General features: G+C 49.4%; 1 protein-coding gene across 1 annotated transcript; it reads left to right on the top strand.

Annotated features, from left to right (window-relative positions):
• The first annotated feature begins 1142 nt into the window (after positions 1–1142).
• Tcn2 (transcobalamin 2) lies at positions 1143–17063 on the top strand. Its single transcript, XM_051200193.1, has 9 exons — positions 1143–1457; positions 4823–5015; positions 6754–6923; positions 8060–8221; positions 9616–9788; positions 9905–10091; positions 11365–11536; positions 14326–14442; positions 16717–17063. Exons 1-8 carry the CDS (start codon positions 1394–1396, stop codon positions 14423–14425), a joined length of 1221 nt encoding a protein of 406 aa, XP_051056150.1. The 5' UTR covers positions 1143–1393; the 3' UTR covers positions 14426–14442; positions 16717–17063.
• The last annotated feature ends 919 nt before the right edge of the window (positions 17064–17982 follow it).

Below are 17982 nucleotides of genomic sequence, written 5' to 3'. Positions count from 1 at the left end.
CCATGCTCAGCTTCCCACCCCTCAGCCCCCCCCCCACCACTCAGCCAGGGAATCCCCAAGCTCAAGCTGCCCTACTTCAGCCTCCTGAGTGGCTGGGGTTAGGGATTGCCCCCCACAAGCACTGCTCCAAGTGTTTGCTTTCTTGCTGCAGCCCTACTTTATGATGCGGTCCTTGGTCTTTTTCACTTTCTAAGCCAACCCAGCCCCTTGGCAACAAAACACACCTTACATTAAAGAGTACTGCTAATTAATGCAGGTCGGTGTTAATCCCCATTGAGGGCTTGGCTGGTGATAATTAGTCTGGCACAAAAATAAATTCTCTAGAAAGTGTGACCTTTGACAATTTGCCGTAAAAGTAACAAACATCTCATCTGGAGATTATGAGCTTTTTACGACCCCAAAATCCTCACACGTAGAACTGAAAACAAAAGCAAGCAAACAAACAAACAAAAACGCTGTTAAGATAATCTTGTTCAACACTCATATACTAAATATGAGGAACACTTTGGAACTCAGAGAGGTTAAACACTCTAGCCAAAGTCACACAGCACTGTAGGTTCACACTTTGAGTCTCCAGTGGGGCTGGGCAGATAAGGGATCTTTTGTTTACTCTGTTGAGATGTTTTTAAGCAGTTTTCCTAGTTCAGGGAAGTAGCCCCGCAGCCCTGTTCCTATCGGTTTTGTGACTTGCTTGATTCATCCTCATTCTTCGACGTGTTTTGCTGCTGCTAGGAAGCCCCAGCTGTGTCTGGTGGCTTGAGGAGGCTGGCGTGTCTGGGCCAGGTCCAGGAGTGGCCCCACCTCCTTGGCAGGCTGCTGGCAGAAAACAGCTGACTCCAGAGAGCTCCCTCACGTGATCACCGCAGCTCCCTGCTCCATTCCTTGTCCCCGGGAGTTAGACTGGGTACTTGAAGGGACTCCTTGTGAAGAGCACCAGGTAGGTTTGGTATCCTCATCTTGAACGTCTGCAGCAAAACAGCGCGGGGCGCCAGGGCGGGGCAAGTGCGGGGGCCAGGGGGCGGGGCGGTGAGAGGTGGAGAGGCGAGCCTTGTCACATAGACTTGGGACAGGCTCTCTGTGCTGCTTCCGGGCTCTGAAAGCTGTGGGGACAGACTCGGTTGGCTTCAAGTTGTCCCAAGAGGTCCTTCCCCTCCTTTTCCGCACCAGGAGGACAGTTACTCTGCGCTTTCTTCCTCTGTTCTTCGGCCTCTTGCCCCATAACAGACCTTTCCCCTTTTCTCTCTGCTGACTTCGCAGTGTGCGTCTGGGCGTTGGAGAGAGAATTAATCAGTGACAGGAAGCTGCCTCTCTCTAAGCAAGGGACCAGTTGCAATCAGACAAGCCCCCCCCAAGACGGGTCCCAGGCGTCTCCCACCTCCCACCTGTACCTGCCATGGAGCCGCTGAAGGTGCTGCTGCTCCTGTCGGGAGTCCTCGGGGCTCTTGCTGAGCTCTGTGGTGAGTAACCAGCCACTGTCTGGAGCCTGTTGCTTCCTGCGCCTCCAGGAGGGATGGCTGCCACTTAGGTCAGAAGCTCGGGGTGGGGGTGGGGAAACTTACCTGTCCCTCGGCTCTCCCACCGAAGTTTAGGCTGAACTGGATATTAGTGCTTGCACATGCTGCTGATCGCCACCCCCACCCCAACCCCAGGATCTCCCCAATATCCAGCAATTTGTTCATTTACTCACTCAGCACACACGAAACCTCTCTGGGATAGGCCAGATTTCTTTTGGAGAAACTGGGGGAGTACACAGGTCTGATTCCAGCCCTGCTCGAGCTTTGTTCATGGGATGGGGTTGGCAAATGGCGCCAAACTGGGTTACTATGAGTGAGACAAGTCAAGCTGCGGCAACAATGGAAAGCCGCAGGGGGCCCATCGACCCAGGGACAGAGAGGGAAGGCTGGGTCAGAGCTGAGACCCAAAGCTGGAAAAGAAGCCAAGAAGAGAGGCAGGAGGGGCAAGCATTCCAGGCATTGGGACTACCTCCCCCAAGAGATCTCTTATGGATTCTAGGGACCTCTCAAAAACATGGTTGTGAACCTCAGGTCAGATTCAGGCACACTCATGCACTGGGGCCAGGCAGGAAGCAGAACCTCTCCCCTACCTGCATGGCGACCCTGCGCAAACCCTTGAGAAAGAGCTGTCAGATGAAGATGTCAAGGATCAGAGGGACCAAATGGCCTGCTCGAGGGGCCCTAGTTCTAGCAGAACTTTACTGGACTCCATCCTGGGAACTTCGGGCCAGTTTCTTTCCTAGGTACCTGGACTCTCTGGACATGTCCTATTAAAGCTCCCCATCCTTGGGCCCTGGGTACTGTCCAGACAGTTCCCCGGATGCCAGCAGCAAGCCAGAGAGCCCCTGCTTGTGCATCTCAGCCACAAAGCTCCTTCCTTCGCCATCATGAGAACTTTGGAGGCTTGGTGTCCCTTCATCACTCCTGACCTTCTTGTGTCTTTTGTAAAAGTGAGCTGATGCTGTTCCCTCCACCTGCCTCCCCTTGGTGCGGTGTGAGGACGCCACACCTGCTTCTTCAGCTTTTCTGCACCAGGAGGACAGTTACTCTGCACTTTCTTCCCTCTGTTCTTCGGCCTCTTGCCCCATGAAATGGACGGGACAGGTCTAAAGCCTACACAGAGACTCCTGGGCTTCTGAATGCCAGTCAGCCAGTCAGTCAGTCCCCAGGCAAGAGGGCTGGGCAACCCTGGGAACAGGACCCCCTAGTGTGGGATTGGGAGGACTGTAACAGTCAGGGCTCTCGAGAGGGACAGAACTGATGGAATGAATATGTATTTAAAAGAATTTGTTAGACTGGCTTGCAGGGTGGCCATGATAGTGTAACAATGGCTGGCTCTTGATGCAAAGTCTGAGAATCCCGTAGTTGTTGAGTCTATGAGGCTGGTAATCACTGCAGACCTAGGCTAGTGCTGGAGTTCTGGAGAATTCCTGGAGAGTCCCTGGTCTTCCGTGTATGTTGGAATCATGAAGAAGATAGATTGCACACCAGACACAACAACAGGGTAGATTAACCTTCCAGTGCGAATGAGGACAAGCAGGCAAAAAGTGAAATTTCCTTCTATCTCTTCTCTGTCATCGGAAAGTTTGGCCCTGTAACCTTGCCTAAGGCCACTTTTTCTTGTGACTCTGCCTAGCTCCTTCCTTATAAAGAGAGTAAATTGTGGTTAGCAGCCTCCTATTGTAGGCAGGACTTTTTCTCATCACTTTAACACAAGCCGACTCAGGTTGGAGGTCAGAGCCTGGGGTGGGGCCTCTGGGCTCCTTTACTAATCTCCAGCAGGTACAGAAGGCTAGCGCCCCAGAGCTGAGATGTAGCTCAGTCTGCAGAGTGCCAGCCTTCCATGAACAAAGCCCTAGGTTCAGTGTTTAGCGCTGCAGAGTCCAGGCATGGTAGCACGCACCTGCAACCCCAACATATGAGAAGTAGAGGCAGGAAGATCAGGAGTTCAAGGTCATCCTCGATGACATACTGAGTTTGATGCCAAGCATGGAGGCCAGCCTGTAATACATGAGGCCCTGCTTAAAGGGGCAATCAGAAAGAGCCAGACAGAAGACCTCAGAGATACAGGCAGGAGTATGAAAATGGAGACAGATACCCCAAGAGTAAGCCTCCCACTGTTCCCATTAGGGTGTCACTGCGATGCACCCCGGGCCTCAGCCTCCCCAGTGCTGAGGCTGAAGGCCTGTGCCACCATGTCCATGTGTATGACTGCCAGAATGAACATTTTGTGAGATGTCAGCCATGTGCCCTGGCCTGGCTCACACAGCAAACAGCCATTTAGACTTAATACCAGCGAATGCCCCCCCCCACACACACACACCTTACACCCATAGATGCCTATGACTTCTGGAAAAACAGGTCTAAGATGGTAAGTTCCAAGCTTAGAGAGATGGAGCTGTGATCGCAGGACCCAGGCCCTGGGGTAAAAAGCCCAAGAAAGCAGGCAAAGGGTCTCATGGCAGGTCTGTTCGGTGCTCCTCCAGGAGCAGCTACTTCCCTGGCATGCTGGGCTGGAGTGGACAGTGACCAGGAGTCAGTAAGTGCAGCAGAAAGTCCACAGTGCCTCCAAGACAATGTCCCTTCCCCGTTCTGAGCTTGGGCCCTTCCCAAGGAGGGCAGCCACCAGCTGGAATTGGGACATATCCCTGAGATTTCTCCTTCCAGGGTATTTCAGTGTCTTGGCTACAGATATTCAGGTAAATCCCAAGTTGTGACAGGTTGTTAGTGGTCGGTCTCCCAGCCAGAGTCCCTTTTCACTTAATTAGGGATGGAATAAAAAATGGCCTTCAAGGTTTGCATGGAAGAATTTCCTCAGACAGCTGGGGAATCAGTTGGCATGAGGGCTGGAGTTTTGATCAGAGAAAGGGGGGAGGTGGTGGCTGCTTGATGGAGACTTGGCTCTGAAGCCCCATATAAGAAATAGCTTGACTTTGAACTTCCGATTTCTCTTCTGTACAAAACAACAATGAATATATCTACTCCTCAGAGCTGGTGTGAGGGTCTGAATGCCTGGGCTTACTGCTGATAGGTGGGGTGGTTGCTGGGCAATAGCATCCTTTGATCTCAGCCTATATTGCCTTTCCTTGATCCACTCTAATTCCTCTTAGGGAATGCCGGCTTTCCTTTTTACCCTCTGCCTTTTGCCATAGCGGGCATTTCTCTACACAGGTGGGCTGTGGGCTGTATGGTAATAGGAATAGGGACATTTATTTCCTGGAGAAGGTTTTATCTCACAAGGAGGTCAGAATAGTTGCTTACTAGTGGCATAGCCCTGAGGACTCACTCACACCATTTTCTTTCCTCAGTATTACCACAGATGGACAGCCAGCTGGTAGAGAAGCTGGGCCAGCATCTCCTACCTTGGATGGACCGGATCGCCTCAGAGCAATTGAACCCCAGCATCTATGTTGGCCTGCGCCTTTCCAGCCTGCAGGCTGGGACCAAGGAGGACCTATACCTGCATAGCCTCAAGCTCAGTTATCAGCAGTGCCTCCTGGGGTATTGCTACTCTCTCTCCTCTCTCCCCATGATCCATGATATAAGAGATAGGAGACTGGGCTCTAATGTGGGTGTTTCTGGCTATTTGACAAACTCTAAGCATAATTTTCTTCCCTGAGTCTTTCTCCATCTGCAAAGTGAATGGGTAAGTGGTATTAGGCCAGAGATGCCGACATGTGTCCTTTGTCCTGAAACTGCGTCCCCTTGATTTCTGAAGCAACACCTAATTATTCCTGTGCTCCTGACTTGTGTCTGGGGCAGACATCACTAATCCATGAGCCACAAAGTAGTACCTAACTGTTTCTGTGCTCCCCACCTTACCTAAGGCAGACATCACTAATCCATAACCAAATATATGATTGTATATCAATACAAAAAAAACAGTATCTAACTCTTTCTATAGTTTACTTTTGTGCTAAAGACAGACACTGCTAGACAACAGCTGTGTTCTTTCTTTCTTTCTTCCTTTTTTTTTTTTTTTAAGAAGCCATGCTTTGGATGTACTGATGTATTGGAATCATCCTTTACATTTTTGTTTTACTCTTACATTTTTTGAGGTTTATCTTTCATGTCATCTTTTCCTGCTTTTTTTTTTTTTTTTTTTTTTTTTTAAGCTTTATGTATTTATTATGTATGCAGTGTTCTGCCTGCATGTATGCCTGCAGGCCAGAAGAGGGCACCAAATATCATTACAGATGGTTGTGAGCCACCATATGGTTGCTGGGAATTGAATTCAGGACCTCTGGAAGACTAACCACTGAGCCATCTCTCCAGCCCTTTTAAAAATCTTTTTTTTTTTTTTTGTTGTTGTTGTTTGAGACAAGGTTTCTCTTGTAGCCTTGGCTGTCCTGGAATTCACTCTGTAGACCTGGCTGGCCTTGAACTCACAGAGCTCTGCCTGCCTCTGTCTTCTGAGTGTTGGGATTAAAGGCAAGTGCCACCACTACCCGGCCCAGCTATGTTCTTATATGCAGAACCTAAAAGCAGCATATTTCTGTGCTCCTCCAAAGAGTGGCCATCAAAGAGAGGCCTGCTCTGAGATGTGAATGAGAGGTGAAGAATAAGAAAATGCCACGAATCACCAGGCATAGTGGTGTATGCATTTAATCCCAGCACTTGGCAGGCAGAGACAAGCAGTTCTCTGTGAGTTCAAGGCCAGGCTGGTCTACAGAGCGAGTTCCTGGGCTGTCAGTGCTATGCAGAGAGATCCTGCCTTGAAAAAAAAGGAGGGGCCATGAAATACCTTCCTGATTTCATTCCTTCTCAGGAAGTAGATGCAGGGAAAGCCTGTCGTGGTGGCACACGTCTTTAGTCCCAGCACTCAGGAGGCAGAGGCAGGTGGATCTGTGTGAGTTTGAGGCCAGCCTGGTCTACAAAGCTACAGAGAGAAACCCTGTCTCAAAACACCAAAACAAAACAAAAAACAAAACAAAAAAAAACCAACCCCCCCCCCAAAAAAAAGAAGAAAGGAAGGAAGGAAGGAAGGAAGGAGATGCAGGGATGGGAGAGGAAATAGGGAGAGTGAATGGCCAAACTGGGGGTCAAACCAGGTGATCTGGGTGTAGGCACCCTTATGGTTCCTCTTGAATTTAACCTTCTTTTAAGCACTGTGGCATGCACTCCATACCGGCACACTTCCCGCTAGTTCTGCTTTGGGGCCTTAGTGGAGGTGATCCCAAGCCAGTCCTACCAGGGGAGCGTTTTCCCATAAAGGTGTCACTGACTTGCCTTGTCCTAGGTCTGCCTCCAGCAATGGCAACAGTGATTGCCAGGCCAAGCCTTCCGCAGGCCACCTGGCCCTCTACCTGCTTGCTCTCCGGGCCAACTGCGAGTTCATTGGGAGCCGAAAGGGCGACAGGCTGGTTTCACAGCTCAAGTGGTTCTTGGAGGACGAGAAGGAGGCCATTGGTAAGAAGGACGCCATCTGAATGCGTAGGGATCTCTGGGAGGGTTCCTCAAATGGTTTTGTTGTTTGTCGTATGTGAGAGGTCTCAAGTTCGTAATTGCTCTCAGTAGATGAGGTTCTTGGTGAGAGTCGCCGCTTTGGGTTTTCTTTTCCAGGCCCCTTCTCACTCCCCCTCTGTCCACATCAAGTCCACTTAGAGCCGCGCTTCTCAGCCTTCCTGACGAGACCCTTTAATACAGTTCCTCATCCTGTGGAGACCCCCACCATAACATTTTGCTACTGTGTTTTCTAATGGTCTTAGGTGGCCCCATGTGAAAAGACCATCCCAGCCACAAAGGGGTCACAACCCACAGGTTGAGGGCCACTGACCTAGTGGCTTAGGCTGAACCCAGTAGCCATGCTTGACCTCAGGAACAATCTGCTTCAATGCTCAGTCACCAAGACCGACCTGTTGTCCACCTCTGGGACACCCCGTTCAGCCTCCTTTCCTCTTACTCCTTAGCCTCTCTGACACCTTTCCAGCCTCCTGACTTGGGCCCAATCCCAACAGCTGGAGCAAGGCTTTTCAATATAAACTTGTTCTTCATATAGCTTAAGCCCTGCAGGGGCCCCTGACTGTCCCATTCCCAGCCCCCAGGCCCAGCGTGGCTTGCCTCTGACACTTCCTAGGCATGGGTTTGCTTACTCTCTGTGTGCTCCAGCCACACTGATCTTTCCTCACAAGTTTGGGTATTCATGCATGCTCCTCCATGCCCCTTCTAGATCATTCTTAGCCCTGTGCTCACTTCCCTTCACTTCAGAGTGACTTTTTAGAATCCTGTCTCAATTTCCCAGCTGCTGAAAGACTTGTGCTATGTGGCTCTGGGGGACCTTGGGTCACATTTCTGTTAGTTGTGCTACCTCATGAGCATGTGTTGGGCTGTCATCTTCTACTCTGGCCTCCAAGCACAGCACCTGGCCTATGCTGGGATCTCAGCAGGACCCTGGAGGAGTGTCAGATACCATGGTCTCCGCGGGACATGTTGGAGCATGCAGACCGTGGGGCCCCATGAGCTATGGGGCTTTTTGGTGGGAAGAGGCTGAAAGGGAAACCCTGAAGCCTGGCACGTCTCTTTACTCCTTGCCTTTCTACTCTCAGGGCACAATCATGAAGGTCACCTCCACACCAGCTATTACCAGTATAGCCTCGGCATCCTGGCACTGTGTGTCCACCAGAAGCGGGTCCATGACAGCGTGGTGGGCAAGCTCCTGTATGCTATTGAGCATGACCACCATGTCCGCCAGGGCCACCTCTCTGTGGGTGAGTGGACAAAACCCAGCCTCCCCCCCAAGCCCCAGGGGAAGGCCTCCACGACCCACTGTTACGCTCACCTTTCCTTGGGAATCTTGTCAGACCCCAAGAAGTGAAATGGTGTGGGCTGAGAGCCAGCTTTGAAACCAGACTTGGATCCACCCCAGCTCCTTTATGTGTGTAGGTCATCCCCTACCCCGCCAGTCAGGCTCCCAGCATTGCAAACAGAGGTCTTAGCGCGCATTGTGTGCTCTCGGCACCATACAACCTGAGATCCTGATCCCTGGTTTCTGATCTGATTTCTTGTTGTGTGACCTTGGCCACCACATCCATTTTTTATCGTCATGGTTCAGGGGCTCCGCCAGTCCTGTGCTTCCACGAGTGAGCAGGGCCTCTTTCACGGAGGGTAGGATAGAGGAAGGGGTGTGTTGGGTGATGGTGTTTGGTAGATGACTGCCCGGAGAGAAAAGCACACCAGGGCCTCTGTCAAAAAGAGGCTTGAACTGTATCAAAGACTCGTTGGTGGTGCACGCCTTTAGTTCCAGCATTAGGGAGGCAGAGACAGGAGGATCTCTGTGAGTTCGAGGCCAGCCTGGTCTATAGAGTGAATTCCAGGACAGGCTTGGCTCAAAGCCACAGAGAAACCCTGCATTGAAAAACAAAACAAAACAAAACAAAACAAAACAAAAAAAAAAAAAAAAAAAAAAAAAAAAAGAAAGAAAGAAAAAAGAGAAGAGGAAGCACAGTGAACACGTTAAGACTACATATAGGGAGGAGAGAACTTAGATTCCCAGGCTCTGGCTGCTCTTCTTGTCAAGTAAATCAGACTGCCTGAGGGCAGACAAGGCCGAGGGTCAAACTCTCTGAGGGGCAGGAGATTTAGCCAGGTAGCACAGCACCCAGCATGCCTGAAGCCCTATCAATACCCAACACTAAACAAACAATATGAATGAATTAATCAATACAATAAAGCTCCCTATGTGATCCCAGCGTGCATCCTGGTACAGTGTTAGAAACCCAATGACAAACACCCAGCCCAACACAACTGATTTTATGGGGTGTTGGGACCAAACTCAGGCCTTTATGTATATTAGGTAAGTACTTTACCAACTAAGCTACATCTGCAACCCTGGAAATCTCTTTATATCCATCCATCTGTGCCTCAAAGCTGAGTTGGGAGCAGGTATTGTAGGATCCATCCTGTTGGGACCCTCTTCTTAAATCTGTCCGTTTGACCTGCTGCTCTCAGGATGCTCAGGGACCAACCAGAGCAGTCTGTCTAGGCCCGAGAGGTTTCCTGGAGCTCAGTATGTTCAATGGGGAGTCCTGGATTAGTACCCCAGATGACCCTGAACCCCAAACCCATCAAGCTATCCAGTTCATCCTAGGCTCTATCCCTCTAGACACAGAAGCCATGGCCGGCTTGGCCTTCACCTGTTTGGAGCGTTTCATTTTCAATCCTGATCTGAGACCACGAATCACCATGGCCATTGAGACAATTCGAGAGAAGATCCTGAAGGCCCAGACCCCTGAGGGCAACTTTGGGAATATCTACAGCACCCCACTGGCATTGCAGGTGGGAAAGACCCTGGAGCCATGCCCACTTAGCAAGTCAATGGAGGGTGGGCTGGTCAGAGGCTGGAAAGCCTGGTTCCTCCCCAGTGGTTGACTACCTCCCCCTTCTCTTCCCAGTTTCTGATGATCTCCCCTGCTTCTGGGGTAGGACTGGGCACAGCATGCCTCAAGGCAAGGACATCTCTGCAGACCAGCATACAGGATGGGGCCTTCCAGAATCCTCTGATGATTTCCCAGCTGCTACCTGTCCTGAACCACAAGACCTACCTGGATCTTATCTTCCCAGACTGCCAGGCACCCAGGGGTAGCTGAGCCCTTTCTGTTTCCCGAGTAATCTGCTATCTGTGGGTCCCAGTGATGGACAATCAGTCGGTCCTGCTTTGCTAAGACAACATGTGTAGGTCTGCATAGGACACAGCAGCTAAAATGAGGTCATAGCCTTTTGATGCTCATGGTGTGGAGACAGATACCAAATAAGCACTGTGTGTGATGTCCACTGAGTGGTACCCACTGTGGAAATGTTTGAGCCGAGGGATGGAGAAGTATATCAGCCAAGGTTCTCCAAAGGAGCAACATTTATAGAATGATCTGTTAGATTGACATGCGTGATATGGTCCAGATAGTCTGACAGTGGCTCACTCTGGAGAGGCTGTGAATCCTAGAGTGTTTCAGTCCATGAGGCTGGATGTCTCAGCAGTCCCAGCGTGGTTCAGAAAGCCTGAAGGATTCTGGAGAGCTGCTGGTCTTCCATCTACATTGGAAGTCTGAAGAAGTTGGTTCTAATATCAGCAAATGAATGCTGTAACACAGGGTAGATGAACTTGATAATGAGGGCAAGTAACCCAAAGCCACTCCCTTTGGGTCCCTCATCTGGGCTGCCACCAGAAGGTGCCCCCCACATTTACAGAGGGTCTTCCCTGTTTTGAATAATCTGATCAAGAGAAATCCCTCCAAGGAATACCCAGAGACTTACATTTTTGTTGATTCTAGATCTAGTCAGGTTGACAAGTAAGATGAATCATCAAAGGTTCATGAATGACTGAATAGAGAGACATACATCTGGTCAATTTTGATACAAAGGAGCCTTAATTCCCAGCCCTGAATCCTTTGAGCACCATTTTGGTGAAGAACTTGAAGTAGTGAGTGGGGTTTGCCAGAGAAGTGAGAGGAGAAGGCAAATCAGCAGAGAAGGCAGAAGCAAACACACAGAAACCAATAATGCAGGGGCGGAGGGCATCATCTTAGAAAAGAGTGGGTTTGGGAGAGTGAGGAGGAGTAGGAGACAAATGCATCGAAAGAAGATGAGTCCATTAGAGGAAACCGGGAAGTGACATGAACAAATGTAGAGAGTTCTCTGAGATGCAGGATAGCAGGTGGGTAGGAGGCAAGAAGCAGAGACACCAACGAGGGCCAAGGGGGCTGGGATAAGAGCCAGTTTCATCTGGACGGGTGTTAACTGAGCTGCTATGGGGGAACGCCATGGCCGCATGGGCCGCAGTGTCCAGGGGAAGAAAGGACTCATATTCAGGCGCCCCATCCCCATCCTAACAGCCACTCTTCCTTTCTCCCTGGCATAGCCATGTTGGTACCAGCTGTTGAGGACCCTTCATCAGCCCACATCCCAGAGGTCATCAGTGTCACGCTGAAGGTCTCCAGTATCCTGCCACCATACAAACAAACACTTTTTGTCCTTGCTGGGTCCTCCTTGGAAGATGTCCTAAAGATGGCGCAAAACATAGGAGGATTCACGTGAGACTCCCACCCCACTTCCCGGCCCTCACCTCCCAGCCCTCCATGCTTGAAATGGCACCATGGGAAGGACTGGGGAACAGACACGTTCCTTGGGAGAAGTTCTGACTTATTTCTGCTTCTGTACTCCTTTCTGGTCTGTTTTGGACTGGCGTTTAGCCTGTGGTGGGAGCTATGGAGCACCACTGTCATCTAGAGAGTTTGCTCTAGAAACAGAGACCCAGCCTAGGAATTCCATTTCTTCTACCCCCAACCCCACCCCAGCTAGTGAGCCAGTTATTCAGTGAAGGCATGAGATATCCCCCCTCCTCATAGGGCCAGTGGGAGGAGCCTTCGGTCATTGGTGGACATGCTTTGTGTAGGCTTCATGCCTGGCACGCAGTGAGTACTCTAGGAATATTAATAATATCAAATCACCTCAATAAAATCTTGCCATTAATAACCCTGAGAAGGTAAACAATGTGCCTGTCCCCTTGAGATGTGATAAGCCTGGGAATTAGCATATCTTAATTGCTGCTCTTCACTGGGCCCTGGCAATACCTGAAGGTGGACCTGATTCACCAGAAGGAACTCTGGCTCAGAGAAGTTGAGTTCTTCCTGCCAGCCTACTCTCTCCCCTGGATTCTTGCCTTATCTTGAGAAATTCCTGCAAGAGTTCCAGGGAGGCTGACAGTGGGGACTGTTTGCCCACTCCAGTCCAGCTGGCCTGGAGCTCCCTATGTAGCCCAGACAGCTATGTTCTGCCTTAGCTTCCAAGTAGTGGGATTAGAGGTGTAAGCCACCCCCCCCCAAGTTTATTTATCACTAAGATCCCTCTGTTTCCTTTCTAGTCAGCTCCCTTGCAGTGCTCTGAGAGTTGTTTCAAGGTGTTGGTATAATCACACGTGAACACATGTGTGCTGTGTGCTCCTGGTGGGGCTCTGTAAGCAGGTGTGGAGATTACCCTGCACTGCCAGGATTTGTGTTTGGAAACCAAACCCAAGTGAAGGAAAGATAGAATTCGAGGCTTCTTAGGTCATTGAGGACCTCTGAGAGGCCATTGTGGACATCAGTCAAGTTCTTTTGTTAGAGTGGGTGGCTGCCTGAGATGAGTTCAAGGGCCAGACAGGGGGACTACATGAGAGGCACAGGCTTTCACAGCAGACAGACAGACAGACATGGAAAGAAGTGGCCCAAAGCAGCTAAGGAGGGCCTCAGGGTTAAGGACGTTTAACCTTTTAAATTTTCAATGGCTAACTTTTAATCAGTTCCCAGCACTCGCATAGAGGACTCACAATTGCCTGTCACTCAAGATTCAGGGGATCCAAGGCCTCTTCTGACCCCCCCATAGGCATCTGCATTATAAAAGGGCTGTTGTGTGACATTCCCTAAACAATCCATTTCTACTAAGTCCACAGCTTCCACAACTCACAAATTCAACTGATTTGTATTGATCTTGGCCAAACACTTTTCCATAGCATCTACGCAAGCTTTCTTGTTCAACTATCTTTGGACTGCCACCCCACAAATGATGACAGGAAGATTTATTAATTATGAAAGCTTGGCCTTAACTTAGTCTTGTTCCCAACTAGTTTTTTAAATCTACATTATGTCAAGTGGCTCGGTTGCCTCTTCTCAGTATGGCACACCAGACTTGATCCAAGTCTGCTGGGGAAATCTCAAGTCCAATTCATCCTCCCAGTTTGTCTCTCTCTGCTGCTGGCAAGTCCCACCTAGTCTCTCTTGCCTAGCTGTTTTATGGGCCATTTAACTCTTTATTAAACCAATCAGAAGGCACCTTAGGCAGAGACACATCTTTACAGAGTAAACAAATATTCCACAACAAACTACATTGTATTAGATGTTGTAAATGACCTAATTAATGGTCATGGAGTATGCAGGAATATGCACACAGGTGTTTGTGTGACTATCCTATGCACACAGGTGTTTGTGTGAATATCCTATGACAGACTTGCATATTCTTGGATTTCAGTGTTTGTCTGGAGCCTCAAACCAATCTTCTAGAGATGTGAAGGGGGTGATTGTACTTTCTCTTCACCTAAATCACCAAAGTAGGTTTCTGGTGTTTGTGTGCACTTGTGGTGCTGGAGGTGGGCAGGCATCAATCACTAAGCCGCACCCCGAGCCCTCTCATTTGACTTTTAAATGTTTTCCCCTTGAACTTGCTGTGTAGCTGAGGGTGATCTGAACCATCTAGTCCTTTTGCCTCTACTTCCCAGCTGCTGAGATTATGAGTGTGTGTTACCACAATCAGTTTATGCAGTGGTGTGGAATCAAACTAAGGGCTTCGTGCATGCTCGGTTAGCTCTTGGCCAATTGAGCTACATCTCCAGTCTCCACATTTAAAAAAAAAAAAAAAATCTGAGACAGAGGTATTTTGTTGTTTTATTGTGTTTTTAAAATTGAGACAGGATTTTATAAATTGCCCAGGCTGGTCTTGTTCTATAGTTCAAGCCTCGAGCTCTCAGTGCTCTGTCCTCAACCTCCCATGTAGTGTGGCTGGCAGGCCGGAGCCACCAAACCTGGCTGGCTTATATTTCTTGAAATGGAGGCAATCCCCGCTTGTCTAAGATGAAAACCACTGATGAGCCCTTTGGAGGGACAGAGTACTCAATCCATGGAGTAGTGGTAGGCAGTGTCTAGTTTGTTTCAAGCTGACTCAAACTAGCCAGCACAGAAGGGCTAGGAGAATGGCAGCCTGAGGGAGGCAGGTTTCTGCTGGTGTGGGCGAACCCCCTGCTAGCCTTCTTGGGAACAGCAGCCACTTCATCTCCTTTTATATTTTGTAGGTATGGGACACAGTCCTCCTTGTCAGGCCCCTACCTGACATCTGTACTGGGGAAAGAAGTTGGGGATCGAGAATTCTGGCAGCTCCTCCGGGGACCCTGACACCCCTCTGCTGCAAGGTGAGTCTGGGGGCCTGCGCCCTGGAAACTTCCTGCCCCAGTCCTGACCCACAGTGAGGTGAGGCTGCATCAACCCAGCCCAGCCCAGCCTTTCCTCTGAGCCTGCCTTGGGCACAGCTCAGAAACCCACCCAAATGGGGCAAAACATCCCAAAGATGGATCCAAAGTATTTGATTGAATTCTTGGAATTCTTATGGAAGTAGTTATGGAAAGTCCAAGAAACAGGAAAGAATAACCTGTTCCACTACCTAGAAATTAAGTCCTAAATTTTAAAAGAGATTTTTGGAAACTTTATTTTTGATCGTGTGTGTGTGTGTGTGTGTGTGTGTGTGTGTGTGTGTGTGTGTGTGAGAGAGAGAGAGAGAGAGAGAGAGAGAGAGAGAGAGAATGTGTGTGTGGGGGGGTTGGTGCACATGAGTGCAGGGTTGAATCCTTGGTGGCTGTGAGCTGCCTGATGTGGGTGATGAGAACTAAACTCTGGTCCTCTAGAAGAGCAGGTAGTGCTCTTAACCATTGAGCCATCTCTCCAGCTCAAGTCTTTTTAACTGTTGATAGATTTTCTTATCTCTATAAGAAATACATACAATGCTCATTTTCATTTAAAAATGGAATTTTATTCTATCAACACTAGCCAACAGATATAAAATTTCAGATATATGTGTAATTTTTTCTAGTTAATAAAACTAATATTACACGATAGATTATTTAGCCCAATATATCTCAGGTATTGTCACTCAAGAATGTAAAATCACTAATGACATATTTACCGGCTTTTATTTCTTTGTGGTTGTGGTTGTTGGGTTTTGGTTTTTGTTTAATTTTTTTAACATGTAACCTAGCTAGCCTTGAACTCAAAATCTTCACGTCTCAGCCTCCTGGGATTAACAGTGTGTCCTCGCCATTCCTGGTTTTGAAGGTCCCACTTCTCCACCTAATCACCTCCCAGTCACCTTCTGACAATATCACTTTTGGGTTAGATTTAAGCACATGGATTTGGGGGGGGATACAGATAATCATATGAAAGCTTACTTGTTTAAAAAGGAAATCTCCCTTGGTGGTACACACCTGTGTACCCAGCCCTCAGGATATTGGGGCAGGAGGATTGCTGTGAGTTTGAGGCTAGCCTGGTCAATATGGTCAGATCCTGTCTCAACCACTGTCCCTACCAAATAAAAATGAGTCAGCAAACAGAACTGTCTCTGGACACCTGGGTTCTCCCTGGGACCCTTCTAATTCTTCCAAGTCTGTTGACATCGTTTCTAAGTTGCTAATTCTGTGGAGCTAGGCATGAACTCGGGCATCAGACCTGTTGGTCTTTCACTAGGCAGGCAATCTTTCACTGAGCCACACCCAGCCTGGATGCTGATTTTATTATCCTCCCATTTTTTTTTCCAATGAGAATGTGGTATTCACCATGCTAGTGAGTGACAGCTGGGACTTAAAGCCAGGTATCTGCTGGACTGAACGGTCAGTTCTGGGACATTCATTAATGACAATCCCTGGACCACACTGAGACAGTCCCTCTGTCTGACAATTCTATTTTGAAGATGGTAACCCTCCCAAGCAGGGACTGCCCCAGTTTCTTTCATCTGTCATGTATCTGTTAGTCCCACATCTACCCACTCACTGGGAGTGTTCTCTCTGTTATGTGCCTGTTAGTCCTACATCTACCCACTAGGGGCACTCTCTCTGCTATATGAGCCTGTTAGTCCCACGTCTACCCACTGGGGGTGCTCTCTGTTGAATGAGCCTGTTAGTCCCATGTCTGCCCACTGGGGGTGCTCTCTGTTGAATGAGCCTGTTAGTCCCATGTCTGCCCACTAGGGGCACTCTCTCTGCAGTATGAGCCTGTTAGTCCCACGTCTACCCACTGGGGTTGCTCTCTGCAGTATGAGCCTGTTAGTCCCACGTCTACCCACTGGGGGTGCTCTCTGTTGAATGAGCCTGTTAGTCCCATGTCTGCCCACTGGGGGTGCTCTCTGTTGAATGAGCCTGTTAGTCCCACGTCTACCCACTAGGGGCACTCTCTCTGCAGTATGAGCCTGTTAGTCCCATGTCTATCCACTGGGGGTGATCTCTGCTGTATGAGCCTGTGGCTTGAGGGATCCTGCCTAGGTTGGATCAGAGTCTCCAGCTGGCTCTGCACAGCTCCCTGATTCCCAACACCAAACCTGGAGTGGCTCCTACAGATGTGGCTTCAGGGTAGTGGTCACTTGATGTGGTTGGGGTGGGACAGCGCCTTGCTAACCCCCTTTGTTGCATTGGTTTCTGCAGGCATTGCTGACTACAAACCCCAGGATGGGGAAACCATTGAGCTTCGGCTAGTTAGTTGGTAGCCCTGGGCTCCCTCCTGATGTCCTTGGACCCTGCTGCCACCTCAGCCGTACTTGGAGCAATGTCCCCCAGATCACCTCAACTATCTCCACAAAGAGGATCCTGAGCCACTGCCTACTTGGAAGCAGGAAGGAAAAAACCTCCCCTAGGCAGCTGCTAGTTTAAGTCTAGTCCTGCCTGACCCCAGGCGTCTTTCATCAACAGGCTGCCCTTGACCCCCTCTGATAAGAAGTCTGTGGGCCTCAGCAGGGCCTTCCAACATAATTAAAGCCTTGATTTCCCTTGCATGGCTGCCATGTTCTGGTGTCTCATGATCATTGCCTGGGGGGCAAGGAGCAGAGATGTTTGGGGAATCCAGCAGGTCTTGTGAGTACTCTCCTGAGTATCCGACAGTGAACTGGCATGGACAGAGCTGACTACACCTTTCTAAAATACCGTACAGTACAGCCCTGTGGGGTTTGTTCAGCATTTTCATCTCTCACTGTAGAGACGAGGGAACCAGCGGTTAAAAAAAAAAAAAAAAAGTGATTCGCCCTAGGTCACAGCTAGGCGGTAACACTGTAGGAGGCAATGTCAGGCAGGAGATGTGACTCAGCGGACGGGTGCAGCTACTGATGCCTGATGGATTGAAGATGCTTGCTGCGGACTGGGCTGTAGCTGAGCAATGCAGCACTTGCCTAGCATACACAAAGCCTGTAGCCGAGGCTGGCTTTGAACTCACCGTGCTCGTGCTCGTGTCTCAGCCTCCTAGGGTTCCCAGTGTGGCCCCACCACACTGGGAGGCCAGCCAGGGATATAACCCTGTCCACAACAAAAAACTAGAACAAAGATATATACATGTATGCTTGCGCATGCACACCTGTGTGTGTGTGTGTGTGTGTGCATGCGCGTGTGTGCAAGCTCGTGAGCAAGGACCAAACCCAGAGCCTTGTGCTTGCTAGGCAAGTGCTCTACCACCAAGCTAAGTCCCCAACCCTGTTGTTTGTGCAGTTGAGACAGGTTAAAATGGGCAGTGACACACGCTTGTAATCTCAGTGTCCCGTACATGAACACACACCACCAATAGACTGTTGTCATGCTTTTTCATCAGGACCTCCCCTCCCAAATAACTACACAGAGACTTCTTATTGTGAAAGCTTGGCTTTTAGCTTCAGGCTTGTTTCCAACTAGATCTTATAACGTAACTAACATATATATGTATGTATG

The sequence above is a fragment of the Phodopus roborovskii genome, unplaced genomic scaffold, assembly GCF_943737965.1.
Source record: "Phodopus roborovskii unplaced genomic scaffold, PHOROB, whole genome shotgun sequence".
Lineage (NCBI taxonomy): Eukaryota > Metazoa > Chordata > Mammalia > Rodentia > Cricetidae > Phodopus > Phodopus roborovskii.
This window is presented reverse-complemented; position numbering and strand designations above follow the sequence as displayed.

What these genes read in the sequence shown, in the direction of transcription:
- Tcn2 (XM_051200193.1), top strand. Translation starts at nt 1,394, where the DNA reads ATGGAGCCGCTGAAGGTGCTGCTGCTCCTGTCGGGAGTCCTCGGGGCT. An exon ending in TATCAGCAGTGCCTCCTGGG is followed by an intron (nt 5,016 to 6,753) that starts GTATTGCTACTC and finishes GCCTTGTCCTAG; the next exon opens with GTCTGCCTCCAGCAATGGCA. An exon ending in AGACTGCCAGGCACCCAGGG is followed by an intron (nt 10,092 to 11,364) that starts GTAGCTGAGCCC and finishes TCCCTGGCATAG; the next exon opens with CCATGTTGGTACCAGCTGTT.